The sequence below is a fragment of the Taudactylus pleione genome, unplaced genomic scaffold, assembly GCF_031769625.1.
Source record: "Taudactylus pleione unplaced genomic scaffold, aTauple2 ptg000887l, whole genome shotgun sequence".
NCBI classification, from domain to species: domain Eukaryota; kingdom Metazoa; phylum Chordata; class Amphibia; order Anura; family Myobatrachidae; genus Taudactylus; species Taudactylus pleione.
In genome coordinates this window covers 1,756,673-1,774,121 of record NW_028285288.1, presented here as the reverse complement: position 1 = coordinate 1,774,121, position 17,449 = coordinate 1,756,673, and the positions used below count along the sequence as shown (strand labels likewise).

General features: G+C 47.2%; 1 protein-coding gene across 2 annotated transcripts in view; it reads right to left on the bottom strand.

Annotated features, from left to right (window-relative positions):
• The window catches only part of PRR5L (proline rich 5 like), a 66,487-nt gene that overhangs the window by 2,058 nt on the left and 46,980 nt on the right, over positions 1-17,449 (bottom strand). For both annotated transcript variants that reach the window (XM_088459042.1, XM_088459044.1), the window contains 2 exons: positions 13,694-13,834; positions 11,608-11,740 (listed from right to left, as the gene is read on the bottom strand). In XM_088459042.1, the coding sequence (XP_088315168.1) occupies positions 11,608-11,740; positions 13,694-13,834 (274 nt within the window). The remainder of the gene's footprint in view (positions 1-11,607; positions 11,741-13,693; positions 13,835-17,449) is intronic.

Here is a 17,449-nt window from a genome sequence, read left to right as displayed (position 1 = left end):
TTATTTGACTTTTATTTTTAAATATGCAAATTTATTACAAAAAATATTTTTTTTCACCCAAATTATATCGCACTCTTCAATTAAGCGTATACGTTCCAAAAATAGGAGTTTAGGGCTCCCCGTAAAAAAAAGATGAACTGAATATAAAAGAGTCGCCTATTTGGTAATAAAAATGCAGAGTCTTGGTAGGCCTAGTGTGTCATTATATTTAAAGTGTTTCTTTATGAAAACACTCACTTGTGCCATGATGAATGAATTATTTCAAATTGTGAGGGGTCTGTTCTGGCCACTGGTTTAGCCAATCTCACTGGTCTGTCTCCCATATTAGCAGCAAACACATCTCCACTCCCCGATAAATGATGTATTACTTTCCCTCACTAATCGGATAATAAAAATGAACCCTCTTATGTATCAAGCCTTGGGGAGCTATAAAATGGAGGAGTTGTCAATAGCAACCAATCAGCTTCTAACAGTCCTTTATTTAGCACAGTCGGTTGCTTTGGGCAACTTCTTCACTCTCTCTCTCCAAGGCTTGATAAGTCTCCCCCTTGCAGTCTAATGGTGGGCATCACTCAGTGGTATATATAAAATGCCCCTATTTACTGACTACTGGTAATTATTAACTAAACATCATCACGCTCCCATTTGAAACCAGTAAGGAAAAACGTAGCTACACTGTTGACCATGACAAACTCATCCTAATTCTTTACTTGGAACCAGTTTCATTAATGTTTCACTGTATACTTTGGGTGGCCATCGATCATTAGTGGCCTGGTGGCAATGATGAGTGGTTTTACCATCGATGGTCACCAATGGTGAAACCTTGTCGGTTGATCCCCAGTGGTGAGCGCCGACCCTGCCATGTGCAGGTGCCGTCTGCGCTTGTGCTTATTCTAACCATTGATGGTGAATTACCGATGAAGAAAACCCATCGGTCATCGATGGCGTAGCCGTCGATGGTCTTCACTACTGCACAGAATGTTATTGTACACATGGCAACGGGGTCGATGCCACATGATGCATGACACCCAGCGAGCTGTAGTCACTGACACTCTGCCGTCTGGGTGAGACAATTACCAGCGAGCCGATGGTGTAGTGTATGGACGGCTATCGCAGAGATATGCAAGATATGACACTGGGGCTGAGATGAGCTCACACTTGCTGTGACACTGAACCGCTAACACTGAAATGTTGAACTTTTCAACCCAGCATTTAGCCCGTGGGATATGTGTCAAGGCCCTGTACACTAAGTTGACATTCCAGGGTAATGCCTCCTGACGCTAAGGGATTTCATACACACTTCTAGCTCATACAGGAGTGAATGAGAGGAGGGGGTGAGCACGGAGGAGCGGAGGAGGAGCAGGCCTGTCTCTCTGGATCTCTGTAGCCATCCTGGTTCCCTGCAGATCTTCACATTAGATCTTCTTCCTCAGACAGTCAGGAGATGATCTGTGTCTCTCATCTGAGTGTCAAGACAAGTCTACATCCTCTGCAGTAAGGCAACTCATTCGCCATCCCTTGTGACCACTAGTACCCCCAAGTGACCAGCTTTAGTGGTGTCTCGAATTTCTTGGGCCCTCATTCAGAGGCGGTCGCAAGAAGCGATCGCTCTCTCTGAAAGAGGGCGGAGGCTTCATTTTTGAAGTGCGGCCTCCTGGTCGCTAGCTAAGCTGTGGGTTACCACCCACAGCTTTTTTTAAATTCAATCATTTTTTATTGATTTTATAATAACATAAACAAGACGAGTACACATATATTGACTCCGTTACAAATTATGCCTCTTACAGACACGGTAATGAGCAAAATCTCGAACATATGGAGCCTACTTTTGTTCAGGTGTAGGACAGTTTGCACAGATATTGACTCAACGAATAATGGCCCTCATTCAGAGCCGTACGCTCTGAGCAGAGCGCACGCTCTGAATGAGGGCCGGGCTCCATTTTCATGGAGCGTCCTCCTGGATGCTCGTATAGCTGTGGGTCACAGGCTATACGAGCGTGCATTGTGATGGTCGCGATGGTCGAGACCATCGCGACCATCGAATTTGCGAGCCGGAGCCTGCGGTTGAGGTTTTCAACCGCAAGCTCCGGAGTGATTTTGGCTCTATCAGAGCCAAAATCACTCCCACTGACATCACTAGTGATGTCAGTGGGCCGGCTTTTGACGGGAGGCGTTCCCGTGGGAACGCCCCCGTCAGGGAGGCACGCCCCTGGCACGCCCACCAAAGGGGGCGTGCTGTCAATCAACGAGCGAAGGACACAACGAGCGAAGGAATTTCCTTCGCTCGTCGCGTCTGGCGCATGCGCACGATGGAGCTCCCTCCGTCGTGCGCATGCTCAGTCCATAACATCGACCCACTTGCGAGCGGACAGCCGCTCGCGAGTGGGTCTGAATCAGGCCCAATATTCGGTATCACCTTCTTAAATGGCAGAATTCCCAATAGAGAACATAGAGTAAAACACCCAACAACAAATAATAAGTGGCAGAGTACCACATACAATATACAAAAATACATATAATCAGGCAATAAACATACGTAAAGACAAATAATATATCAGGATATAAAGAGTACCACATATTATATCAATAAACAGTAAGAGCCCATAGGCGCCATATGGGCTCATTTACCAAATATAAAACACAAATAGCCAGTGCTAGAGGCATATACAAGCACAAAAGTACCTTACATCTTAAGCCTGATACATAATAATTGCAAAATATGACAAAATAAAATTAACAAATATTAATAATAATCTGCCATATATCAAAACAAATCAAAACCCTCCAAAATAACCCATCCTATAACCCCCCACCCTGTATGGCCTAACCCCAACCCAGGCATACTTGGATTCCAATTCCCCTTAACCAACCTACAATATCCTAACCTATAACCACCCTCCCCCCACCCACACAGACAAAGGATAATAAAACACATATATGACAAGGGCAATATATTGTAGACCTTAGCGAGGCTAGACTATGCTAAACCCAGCTCTCCCGCATAGTAAGGATAAAACCTTTTCCACAGACATACTATAGAGATAAAATGTTCTTCACATACTTAAAGCTTGGCAACATAATAATTTATATACTAGGATATTATAACCAACGAGACAGAGAAATATTGGGACATGAAAGCATTATAAGGGGCACCAAATTATTAATCATTAATTAATCCGGCCAGGCCTCAGGAGGCAGTGAAAATAGAGGCATAGTTCCATCCCCATTCGACCAAAGACTTACGGAAAAGTACTTGGAATGCTTTAATGATGTATCCTGAAGACATCCATCCTTCCAAGGGCACACAGAAAATAATATGAAAAACTTGAATGGCAAAGCCCGGTGCCCCGAACCCTCCATAAGGAATGTAGCACTTTTTGGGAAAAGCACAGTAGACCCCGACCACCTAGGGTTTGAAAGGGTATCCAGCATGGGAATATGCACTTCCCTAGGTGAGGATAAGCTCCAGACTTGTTCTTTCTTATAAGACATGCAGAAGGTAGCCTCATCAGTTGGGGACTCAGCCTTCACTTCTCCAAGTTTATTGCGAAGCCTCTGTGTGGAAGCAGCAATAGCTTGGGGAATCAGCTGCACTGAACTAGCCATCTGTAAGGCCGTCAAGTCTCAAGTATCCGCAGTAGCTGTAAGCAGGTACAGACTAAATGGTGATGGCTAACACACCACCTATGCTCTCTAGCAACAGCTATATACTGCAGCCAGCATCAGGATCTGTTGTTATGAGGAGCTCAATCCCACCACCAAAGGCACTTAAAATAAAATGGCTGCCAACTGTCTAATCTGATTATCAGACACAGTAACAGAAGGGGTCATTCAGACCTGGTTGTTAGCGCCGATGCGCTCGGACCGGGTCGATGGCCCCCCACAGAGCATGCGCACGGCGGCGCCGTCGTGCGCATGCGTGAGACCCGCTACGACCAACAGCGCCGGTCGTAGCGGGTCTCGATCCAAAGGGGGCGAGCTGTCGATGTTGACTGACAGCTCGCCCCGTTTGGAAGGAGGGCCGGGGGGGTGGCAGCCCAAACGGAGGCGTTCCCATGGGAACGCCTACCGTTTTGGGGGAGGCCCCACTGACATGCGATGGTCTCTGACCATCGCGACCATCACCGGAGCGGTCGTTAGAGCTGTAGGTGTTAACCCACAACCTAACGACCGCAACAGAGGCGGGCGGTCAGGATGCAAGCGGCCGCCCAGTTTCTGAGCGACCGCTTGCATCCTCCGACCGCCTCTGAATGAGGCCCAGAATCCCTTGGTGAGTAGCAGGAGATTAGAGGTACCAACAACAGGTAGAAACCACTGAATAATGAGCAGCAGCGGCAAGATCAACGTACCAGCAGGATCAGTAGCAGTGCTACTTCATGTAGGGTGCAGTCCCAAAATGGCGGCCGTTGTCTTCAACTCGCCGGAGCAAGGCAGCAGGGAGTAGAGACCAGGCAAGCAGTCAGCGGCAGAGGGACCGGAGCACCAGGAACAGCCGGATAACGAAAGCAATCCACAAGGTAAGTAGTATTTTGAGAAGCAGTAGTTAAGAGCAGGAATGGAGACTCCGGGCCAGCAGGAGAAGGAAAGCCACCTCAAGTCGCCGGGTAATAGTGCCTTAAAGTACACAACAGGAGCCAGCTGCGACACTCCAATACATACAGGAGAGGATAAGCCAACAAATCCCTGGTTGTGAAGTAGATATATCCAGGAAAAAAGGATTTTTTCAGGATTTGTGCAGGACGGCTAAAGAAAAGCTGTCCTCTCCCAGCTACTCCAGGCCACGCCCCTACCACCCACAGCTTAGCGACCGACCAGGTTGATGGCCGCGATGGTGAACGCCATCGGGGCTTGCGACCATACCCGTAAGGTTGGGTCTCGGCAGCCGCAAGCCCCAGGGAGCTTCCTGCTCTGATCGAGCAGGAAGCTCCCCACTGACATCCATGATGATGTCAGTGCGGCCGCCCACAAAACGGTAGGCGTTCAACATCGACAGCCGCCCCTTTTGTAGAGAGCTCCGGAGCGAGAGAGTTTATCTCTGGCTCCGGGGCTTGCGCACGCGCAGTGCGGCCGCTGCGCGTGCGCAGGGCTAACTATCAACCCGGTTGCGAGCACATCGGTCTGAATGAGACCCTTGGTGCCTTCATTTTACTCAGCATGGCGGAGGCTGCTTTCTCTGCCTCTGTTTACTGAACTCTATGCGCATTCTTTAGACGTTAATAATTATTTCTTTTTCTAGTGGATTTAAAGCAGCTTCTCTCTTGTAAAGGCCGATTACTTCTACTGATCGCTGACAATCAATGAGACAGTGCCCTCTACAGCCTTAGCTGTCCCAACTCGCTTTCAAACTTCTCCCAAACTGTTGCTGTCAGAAGTAGTTTTTAAACTGTTGTTTGGCTCCAAAACCCAAATGCTGCAATAAACTGATATTTCCCCTTATCAGGCACCAATGTCAGTAAAGTTATTAATGCATCCTATTCTTCTTAGACATTTCTCTGCATTCTATCAAAATAAATATTCAGTGTTAAACTATGCCAGTGTCAAAGGGCTTGAATCAGCAGTGCACGCAAGTTCCTGATTATCGGGAATCTGCTCGTGTGCACAACCAATCTGCGAGCGTGCAGAATGGGTCCTGCTCAATCGCACGCAAACCCTTGAATGCCTGCTTGTATGAGTCATTTAAGGGGCAGGGGTGGCCGGCGTACCTGCTACCATTTTCCGGGAGTGGCCAGCCCAGAAAGGGCGTGGAAGTACGCAGCCTTCTGGGCTCGGAAGCCGGCCAGCCTGAGTAAGCTGAGGCTCAAGGTGCCCACACACATAGCGACATTTTACACGATTTGGCCGATTTCGCCGAATCGGGTAAAAAAAGTACAAATCGTGAGTTTATACTCACGAGCACGATGCCGATGCGCGTCCCCGCTCATCGTACATCGCATCTTCTGATCTGCCGTGCTGTAGGGCAGATTAGCCAATCTGGGATACAATGCATTGGCTGCAAGATAGATCTTTAGTCAGATTGGACATTTTTAACTCCAAATCGTGATCACGACGGCAAGGGAGCTCCCGTGAAAGTTCATGAGGAAATTGGCCATAAAATCGTATCGTGAGGACATCGTTATGTGTGTGGGCACCTTTACTCAGCTGCCCGGCGCAGTCCACCATCACAACCATCGACCACCGATGGTCGCAATGGTGATTCCAGCCTGTGACCACTGTTGCAGTGCTGGGATCGCAAACATGGGCTGTCATACACCTCCTGCTGCATTTACATTATTGCAAGGATCGCAAGTGCAAAGCTGCCTGCGTGCATACATCATATATGATGTATGCACGCAGGCTATAGATATATGATGTAAGCACGCAGGCTATAGATATGATGTATGCACGCAAGCTATAGATATATGATGTATGCACGCAGGCTATAGATATATGATGTATGCACGCAGGCTATAGATATATGATGTATGCACGCAGGCTATAGATATATGATGTATGCACGCAGGCTATAGATATATCTATAGCCTGCGTGCAGCTTTGCAATTGCGATCCTTGTTGAATCAGGCCCAAAGTCCTCTGTTACCTTGTTAGCTGTCGCTGCGTTGAAGTGAAGAATGATGTGCACTGAACCACAGTGACCAATCAGCAATTGGCTTTTATCTGCCTGCTGCACATAAGACGATGAAAGTAAGTTCCTGATTGACTGATGTGGCTCAGTAGAAATATTGCACCTAAACCAACGTGCCTTTAGTGTTATCATCATTACACCTTTATAGGACTACAGCCATGGTTATTCCAATGGAATTCATAGGCTGCATTCTAATTGAAGCCACAAAACGGCTGCTTCACAGCACACGAACTTTATGAATATGCTGGCACTCCTCTTCCAAATTACAGAGAGATACATTTCCGATTAAAAAAAAAAAAAAAACTCAATAAATAAAATTATCTACAGAATCAGTGATGATTTTTAATTCTCCCTGTATCGCAGGTGGTGACAATGGCACCTGATTGGTATGCTGTACCCTAGCCCCACACATCCACAACTGGGGGCTGGGGTATTTCTTTGTTTACTCAGAGGATTCTGGGAATGCTGCAGAGTCTGGACCTAGTCCCCAAATAGCTGCGAGCTCATAATAATCCCCCCCTCCCGCCACCCATCCCTTCTTTGTAAATTGGAACACTAGAGTGCTGTAACCAGAGTACATTTTGTTGGTCACTAATTAATGGTACAGCTGCTTTGGATTGAATGTGCTTATTTAGTGTGGCTGTCAGTGTTGCATACACTTCCTCCATCATATCGGGCTGCCAGCCCAGGAGAACATTCTATTCTTCTAAGCGCTGTGGACAAGTGTCTGTGAGGCTGAAATTTGTGCCAACACACGAGCACATTCTGGGGTTTCCTCAGCCGGACTGAAACACTAGAATACTTCTAATGGTGCACCTGTCACCTGCAGGCAGGGGTGTATCTAGAAATCCAAGCAACCCTGGCAATGTAATGGACTAGTGCCCCCAGTTGTAATCCCCCCTTTGCTGCATTGCCCCCAGTAGTAATCCCCCCTATGCTGCATTGCCCCCAGTAATAGTCCCACCTATACAGTGCCCCCAGTAGTAGTCCCCTCTATGCTGCATTGCCCCCCCAGTAGTAGTCCCCCCTATGCTGCATTGCCCCCAGTAGTAATCCCCATTATACAGTGCCCCCAGTAGTAGTCCCCCTTATGCTGCATTGCCCCCTGTAGTAGTCTCCCCTATACAGTACCCCCAGTAGTAGTCCACCCTATGCTGCATTGCCCCCTGTAGTAGTCCCCCCTATGCTGCATTGCCCCCTGTAGTAGTCCCCCCTATGCAGTGCCCCCTGTAGTAGTCCCACTATACAGTGCCCCCTGTAGTAGTCCCCCCTATACAGTGCCCCCAGTAGTAGTCCCCCTATACAGTGCCCCCTGTAGTAGTCCCACTATACAGTGCCCCCCCTGCTCTGCCAGGCTTACACACACAAGAAAAAAAACTACAACTTACCTGATCCCTGCTCCTGGCACGACCGCCGCTTTCCGCTCCGAGTCCCGGCTCTTCTCTTGCACTGTGGGAGAGACGTCATGACACCTCTCCCATCACCCGCTGTGGGGGGGGAGCCTGAAGACGGAGCTCATGAGTGAGCTCCAGCCGGCTCCCTCCGTGGACGACGCAGCAACCAATGAGAGTCTGTCTGGCTCTCATCGGCTGGCTGCTATAACAAACACACAGCCACCGCTAACGTGGCGGCTGTGTGTTTGTAAACTGTGGAGGGCAGACCGCTCTCACTGCGGTACACTTATGGGACCGGGGGACTAGTGGGGGTAGTCCACCCCTTGGCTGCTGATGGCACTGCCGGACGGCGCCCCACCCCCCCCTTTGGTCTGCACCCCTGGCGAGTGCCATCCTAGCCAATGAGTAAATACGCCCCTGCCTGCATGCACACCATGTGACTAGGGACCGGTGCTTTCACTAAGGCACCGTCTTCATTTAATGCCAAGTTCCCAGCCATGTGCATGGTTATCGTGAGTGAAAGAAGCCCGCCTCGGTAGAATTGAAGTGTTTGCCTCAATCTGTCTGATCAATCAATTATTGTACAGGCACCATCAAGAGATCTAGGGGTCCCTCCGTACCCCATGTAATAAGTAATCTGATTTGCCTTTTACAGAACTAGATCCAACATACATTTTCAGGTTTGGGTGCAAATAGCCTTTAGCGCCTGCCTCAGTCAGACACATCGGCAATATCCAGCTGACACAGTTGGAAGATTAATATTTGACTAAGGTTCCAGTCGTAAATGGGTTGGATTAGCAATTCTAGCCCTACATAAACACAGCAAACGGGGTTAATTACCGGCACCTAAATAACACAAGCTGCTGAATTCTCACACTGCGGAGTGTGGGAAACAACACGTGTCCTGCGGTTATTCTGCTCCCCCCATAGAGGCTGAGATAGTTACGTTCACACACCATCCGATCCGCCTCATGCTGGCTTCTAAAGAACTCTGGGTATTACTGTATGTAAATGAGCATCTCAGTGCTTGGCTTCCATTATAGAAGTCATTTGGCCCATTCACACATGTCCAACCATTTTCGTGACTGTACAGTATGGACAGGCACTTAATTTAGGTCTTCTATGCAGATGGAGTGGAGTTTACTGCAATGAATGACGGAGAAGACTCCGTACTACCTAGACCAGGACTGTTCAACATGCAGCCCTTTTATATGCTGTGGAACTACACATGCCAGAATGCCCTGCCACAGTTTTGCTATTAGGGCATGCTAAAACTGTGGCAGGACATGCTGGGATGTGCAGTTCCACAGCAGCTGGAGGGCTGTGGGTTGAATACCCCTTCACTACATCTATGGAATACCGAAAAACTGACGGAACAATAGGGTTAGCTACACTCCACAAGAGAGTGCATCTAGCATACAACTGGTCAGAAAGCCTGTGCATTGTCACATGCAGTACCCTGGAAACAAGACGGACCTGCAGCCGGACTTGTGGCAAAATTGTATGGTGTACCACTTTTGTCATGGAACGCTCCCACCCCCCCTCTCAGAATGTCAGGACATAAGTTCAGCCATACTGCTCTTTTGTAACAAACAAATCAAATTAGGAATGAGGTTATGTATATTTTAATCCTGAGTCACAGTGTATACTGCAATAAACTCCGCTTCACCTGCATATTTGCAGTTTGCAGGCCCTGTCCAGTTTTTTTGCGTCTGTTTTGGGATGGATCTCGCCATTTTTCGCACTGTGCGTGCCCTGTAGTCCATGGTACGCATCTGTAATCGCACCAGAGTCACAGGCATCCAGTCACAACTGGACGTTACGCTGCATCAACGGGATGATGGCACGAAGGCTGTTCCATGTTGAGTAGTCAGAATTCTGGGTTATAGTAGGTTGCGCTAACACATTCATCGTATTTTTCATATTTCTTGGCATCAGATATAGGGCTGGGGCCATAGATCCATCTGAAAATGCTGATACTGATGACGGCTATTTGATTAAGTGTACAGTTAGGGGCGCTGCACTAGCATAGATGTGTTACAACTCGTCACATACAAATGTTCTCTATTACTTCTGTTGAGGCAGCCTCTGGCTCTCCAATCGTTGTGGAACTATAAGTTGCAGGATGCCCTGCCCACCCAGCAGTCCTCATATACAGATGTGCCTACATAAATCTATCCTCTGTGCGCTACAACAAGTCGCACCATACATAACGCGGGAGCTCAGTGTGACTCGGTAGTGCTGATTGTCTTTTTGGGTGTCTTTTTTACCTTCAAATGAGTCTTATTCACACAACGATGCGAATAGGAGGCACAAGCAGCTTATGCTGACTAAAATGATATGCGGCGTGCCTATATCCTGTGTGTGACTGCGGGTGTATCTGCATGCCTATATCCTGTGTGTGACTGCGGGTGTATCTGCATGCCTATATCCTGTGTGTGACTGCGGGTTTATCTGCATGCCTATATCCTGTGTGTGACTGCGGGTGTATCTGCATGCCTATATCCTGTGTGTGACTGCGGGTGTATCTGCATGCCTATATCCTGTGTGTGACTGCGGGTGTATCTGCATGCCTATATCCTGTGTGTGACTGCGGGTGTATCTGCATGCCTATATCCTGTGTGTGACTGCGGGTGTATCTGCATGCCTATATCCTGTGTGTGACTGCGGGTGTATCTGCATGCCTATATCCTGTGTGTGACTGCGGGTGTATCTGCATGCCTATATCCTGTGTGTGACTGCGGGTGTATCTGCATGCCTATATCCTGTGTGTGACTGCGGGTGTATCTGCATGCCTATATCCTGTGTGTGACTGCGGGTGTATCTGCATGCCTATATCCTGTGTGTGACTGCGGGTGTATCTGCATGCCTATATCCTGTGTGTGACTGCAGGTGTATCTGCATGCCTATATCCTGTGTGTGACTGCGGGTGTATCTGCATGCCTATATCCTGTGTGTGACTGCGGGTGTATCTGCATGCCTATATCCTGTGTGTGACTGCGGGTGTATCTGCATGCCTATATCCTGTGTGTGACTGCGGGTGTATCTGCATGCCTATATCCTGTGTGTGACTGCGGGTGTATCTGCATGCCTATATCCTGTGTGTGACTGCGGGTGTATCTGCATGCCTATATCCTGTGTGTGACTGCGGGTGTATCTGCATGCGGAACGCTACGTTACAGTGTCAGCGGCTGTAACACTGTTACAGTTGTGCAAATAAGATGCATTTGAAGGTGAAAAGACGCTCGGCGCTACTGAGTCACGCCACGGCATGGCGCGACTCGAAGGGCTGTTTAATGTGCCGGGAGGCTAGATGTATGTGGACCCATCTGTAGCAGACAATGAGGTACATTTACTAAGCGGCTCTATTCAAAGACGCCACATCTTTGGCAGTTCCTAACGCTGGATTAGAGGACAGTAACATTAAATACAACAAAACCAGGTGTGTTCTGTATATAATGTTATTGCCCATTTAAATCCATCAGTTGAACCCGCCGAAGACTGGGCAGTTTTGAAAAGTGACGCTTAGTAAATGTACCCCCTATATCTTGAACTGCAGCCTATCCCACTGACGGAAGGGATTCCTCTTACCCAGCATACAGGACGTACTGCTGTGGCTGTAACTCCTGTCTCCATATGTGGCCAGGTACGGTGACACCACCATTTTCACCAACTGCTCCAGCTTCAGATAACCTTCACCGGGACCCGAAGGCTCATGAATACCCTGCAAATAAATAATTGTGTCACCATTTTGTCTACTATAGGGCCATAAACCATTATAACATTTTGCAATGATACCAATAACCAATAAGTAGGTGCACAAAACTCCATCTCAGGTGGAATAAATCCATGAAGTATGGTGGGTTACCTACAATTATAAGCTAAACGTAGAGTACAATTTAGTGTTCTACAGGTATATTTACTAAGCAGCGGGTTGTAAATTGGTAGATTTAAAATGGCAATAGAAATTAATACTAGTCAAGCCTGATTTAGCATATACTGTATTTCTATTGCTCTTTTAAATCTGTCCAAAACGCAGATGTACATGGCTTTGACATTCACTGGTTAGTAAACATACTTTTACATTTACAGCCTTTAACAACACTCCTCAATACTAATGCTGTTTACATCTAATGTTGAACCTGTAAGAGCCCCACTGCCCACAGTTCTCACTCATACTTCCAGGTCTCCTCTCGTGCTGCACCTATTCTCTGGAACTCTCTGCCTCACTGCACTGGTAACAACACAGCTTCCAAGCCTTAAACCTGCCCCCCAAAACTCTTTATTTCAGTCAAACTTACCTGGCCATGTAATAACTTATTTCACCAATCTAAAGGTGCGTACACACTAGGCGACAGTGGAACGACTGCACGATTTGAATCATTGTAATTGTGCAATCGTTCTTCATCTAGTGCAGTGGATACTGTGCCCACACTGAACGATATGTCGCTCAGTGCAGGCACCCTCCCACATCCCCGAACATGCACAACCTGTCGTTATTGGCAGATTGACCAGCATGTTCAGGCGATGATTGATGTGGAAAACGACCAGCGCGCTCCGCGCATCGCTGGTCATTTTCGACATTTTACTGTACGATTTATGAAGGATTAATGAGCGATTGAACGATAACATTGTCATAATCGTTCAATCGCTAATTTTAATTGTCTAGCGTGTACGCACCTTTACACGACAAAGCTTTCATGAGTTTATCATAGAGCCGTGTCGTGCTTTTGTAATTATAATGCTCTTTATATTGCGTACAAGAGACACTAAAGCTATATAAATATAATGAGTCTAATATGCAGGAAGCAGTATTGGCAATGCTTGTGCCATTTACCAGACATACTGTAGACTTTGCTGTTGAACGTTTGCCAATTATCTGTTTAAACTGTTCTACTGTGACGACTGCACAAGGTCTATCCCTTCTCTTTCTAACAACCAATCCCAGCTGGTATATTACGGTCTTATGACAATAGGAGCCAAAGTTGTCGCCCTCAAAAATTAGATGTTTGGTAACATGGGGCGTAATCTCTGGGCCCGATTCAGAGACGGATGCAGCTGTGGTTTCACATGGACCGCAGCTGCAAAAATATGCAAATAGTTTGAAAGCTAACCCGAGCATAAGGACGCCCAACACTGCTTTCTCATATGCGTACGACGTCGCTTACTTGTGTAAATATGGGTAACATCAATGCACATCGAGCAGCCATCTTGCCCTTGGCAGCTCTCCTGACACGCATAGAGCTCTCATACTGCGCAGGAGGCAAGGGCTAATTTACGCACGCCACTGTAACAGTGTTTAAATGGGAACACATCTGCGTTTTTTTATAACCCCCCCTTTTTACCACCCCCAAACTCTGACTACCTGTCACTCACTTTGCGATAGATTTTTCTGTGCATTCATAATCGCCATACAATCGCTGCGCACTTGCAGTGCAGCTTATACAGATGCGCAATAGAAAACAATTGCTAGATCTGCGTACGTAATCGCCGTAGCGTCTGTCTCTGAATCATGCCCTCTGAAAAGAATGGTGGAGCAAGAATGAAGCATCAGCTCTTCAGGCTGGTGAGATATAGAAATGTTGTAATGTGGTAATTGCCGATCCTACTATACAGTTGCCTAACCCAGTTGCCGCGCTGAATTGGCCCAAACATTGTTCCATCTGAGAAGTCCTACCTGTAGGACCAGCAGCATCTGCAGGACGGGTGGTGGGACCGGTGACAGCAACAAGGGAAGCGTTTTCTCCAGGTGAACCCTCAACAGCACTAAGTCCCTGAAGCCAAGCAGAGCGATCTGACGAATCGTAAGCTCCTGGCCCTGTAACATAATGAAGAATAAATTGCATTCTAACATTAAGGGTCCATCTGCATAGAAAGTCACTATGGCCCGTATTCAATTAGTTTTGCCCCCGCGATACTTTTTCGCATGCCGGACTTTTCGCCTACATCGCGTGTTTTGGACGCGAAAACTTTTCGTGCGCGCCCCCGCTATTCGCCTTATTCAATCACAAAACACGCGAAAATGGGTCCCTGCGAAACTGTAACAGATGAAAAGTGCTTTCAGAAATGGGGAAATCAGCCAGAGACCCCCCAAAAGATGTACTAACATTGGGGATCAATATATATGTTCCCGAACAGCCCTACTGAAGATATTTGGGGGTACTTAAGTGCTGTCAATTGCCTCTAATTAGCGTCTTTGCACAAGTGGTCAAGAATAGCATTAAACTGTATTTTTGAGTGAAAATAAGAAGTCCTGTCAAATTTGGGGTACTTGAAAATGGGTGCTAGCATGGTTTAAATTCGCTAAAGTGAAGTTTTAAAAACCGTAAAAAACGCACCTTCAGCAAGCACCTGCAAACAAAAAAATACCCCAAAAAGTCTATTTCGCTAGTTTTAAAGTTTGTACCTCCGCTATGCACTTTTTCGTCTCCATTTTCAAAGTCATTTTTTGGGGTGTTTTTTTAGGGAATTTTTGACGCAGCTTTGGGGGGCTGTCCCAAGGGTGCTGAGTGGTTTCCCGACATTTGCACCCCAAAACCGCAATTTGCACTATTTTCCGCCTGCTATTCATAGGTGAAACATTTTCGCCTATTACATTGCATTGACTTTCCGCGTATGCGAAAAGTATTTGGAATTGGAGTACAGCGAAAGGTTTCCGCCTGACAAAATGATGTCACCTGCGATATTTTTTCGCGGATTCCAACTTTTCACTGCTAATTGAATACGGGCCAATGTTGGAATTGGTCAAGTTGCATTGTCTGAAACTTTTGTAGCAGAGTTTAAAAGGCAAAACCAGCCTGATATTTCCTTTAATAGCAATCGTCTCGTAAACCCCCACAGCAGAAATCTGCGATTTTCCCAAATCAGAGCTCATTATATTTCCGTATTATTATTTTTTTTTTGTCAACAGTATACTCCTGAGATATAGTTTATTCTGAGACTCCGTAAATACAGGCAGTATAAATAAATGATCAGGGCGCTACCAAGGCTGGTTTCACCTTTATGAAATATAAATAAAATATTAATGCAATATCAAAAGTGTGTATAACCTTTATCAGATTATTACTGCAATACGGTCTTATGTCAGCGAAATAATGAAATAAAGAGAAGTTATATGTGAATAAAATGTATAATTATTTTATTTATTACAGTAATATTTTAACTCTATATTAATAAAATATTTGTTTTGTTAGATTTGTATTTTTTTTTTTTTAACAAATTACCCACAAGTACTGTGCGCCTACTAAGGAGCGTCTTGTCGGACACTGAAACAGTAACATCAGGGGCCCAGCTTTAGACTAGGTAAATATTAAGGTGCCTACACACGTTCCGATTTTTCAAACGATTTGTCGATAACAACGTCGTTATAGTTAAATCGTTCAGTATCTGAGGTATAACGATGAACGAATATCGTCAAAGCGCGCTCCCGTTTGTTGTTTGTAGTTTTCGTTCATCGTCCCTTCAGACTGTCCAACATAACGATTTTCATTAAGGAGAGAGTTCTTCATTCATCGTTGTAAAAATCGTTGAAAAAATCGTTCATTACACTTCAAAAAATCGTTCACTTTTTCATGGGAAAATCTGAATGAAAACCGTTGGTTACTACAATCGTTACGTGTGTATGTACCATTAGGTACAATACAGTATATAGGAGCCATAGTAACCTCTAGCGGAGCCCTCCAACTTGTGTGTTCTTCCATATACAGGGTCTCATCATGGCTAGTTTATAAGAAGCCCTTTGGGGAGATGCACTAAACCCTGTTGAGAGACAAAGTGGAAAGTGATAAAGTACCAACCAATCAGCTCCTGTCATTTTTCAAACACAGCCTGTAACATGACAGTTAGGAACTGAGTGGTTGGGACTTTATCTCTCTCCACGGCTTAGTGCATTGCCCAGCTGGTCTATACCCTATTATTTATTTATACAACCCACTAGTTGGTTACAGGTTGCTTCTTCGTCACTGAATTAAAAGGCTTACGTCACCCAAAATCGTAGACAGTAGTTTGCGCCATTAGCTTCACCCACCGCAGTTGCCAATAACTATAATGGTCCCGCTCTGCTGTGATCGGGGCTCTTGGCACTTGGCACCAAAAAGCCGGTGTCTATGACTATCATATGAATGGAAAATCCATGGATGATGGGCACTGACCCCCACCTGGCCAGTATAGTATTGGTGCACGGACACTGAGCCTGATTCAGACCCGCTTGCGAGCGCTCGCAAGCGGGTCGATGGTGCCCTAGTGCGCATGCGCACGACGGAGGGAGCTCCGTCGTGCGCATGCGCGAGACCCGCATAGCGATGGCTAAGCCGTCGCTATGGGTCTCGCACCAAAGGGGGCGTGCTGTCGATGGTGAGTGATGGTGAGTTGCTGCCCAGACGGAGGCGTTCCCATGGGAATGCCTACCGTCTGGGGCCGGGCCCCACTGACATCACTAGTGATGTCAGTGGGAGTGCTTTTGGCTCTGATAGAACTGAAAGCACTTCAAGGCTTGCGGCAGACGAGACCCTACCACAAGGGTCTCGTCGCAAGCCCGATGGTCGCGATGGTCTTGACCATCGCGACCATCTTTTTGGCCGCTCGCATAAGCTGTGAGTGGTCACCCACAGCTATGCGAGCGGCCAGGAGGCCGCTCCAATTTTAGGTAGGAGGGCCCTGATTCAGACCGAGCGCTCTGGTCAGAGCGTCCGGCTCTGAATCAGGCCCACAGTACAGAGCAGGACTATCACAGGCTGCGAGGAACCTGACCGATTCGGGGTAGGTCCATACAAATGTCGTTGCGGGCGAAGCGCTTTAAAAGTATTACAGAGATCTAAGACTCTGTCGCAGCAGAGCTAGAAAGCGAGGGGCACATTCACACAGAACTATTTAGCAAAACGCTCGATCATCTTAAAAGAAAGTTGTTTGGGGGCTTAGGCCCTGATTCAGTGCCGGACGCTCTGACAGAGCGTTCGCTCTGAATCAGGGCGTCTTTTTTTTTTTATGGAGCGACCTCCTGGCTGCTCGCATTGCTGTGGGTGCGGCCAAAAAGATGGTCGTGATGGTCAAGACCATCGCGACCATCGGGCTTGCGACTAGACCCTTGTGGTAGGGTCTCGTGGCCACAAGCCCCAGAGAGCTTTCGGCTCAAACAGACATCACTTGTGATGTCAGTGGAGCCGCCCCCAAACAGTAGACGTTCTCATGGGAACGCCTCCGTCTGGGCAGCCACCTCCCCGGCCCGCCCACCAAAGGGGGCGTACTGTCACTCGACATCGACAGCACGCCCCCTTTGGTGCGAGACCCGGAGTGACGGAGTGCGCGTCGGCTATCCGGGTGTTGTGCATGCGCACTGGGCCACCATCAACCCGGTTGCGAGCACTCAGCGCTTGCGACCGGGTCTGAATCAGGCCCTTAGATCTTGTCTATGTTTCTATCACATTCTTTTTTTGTT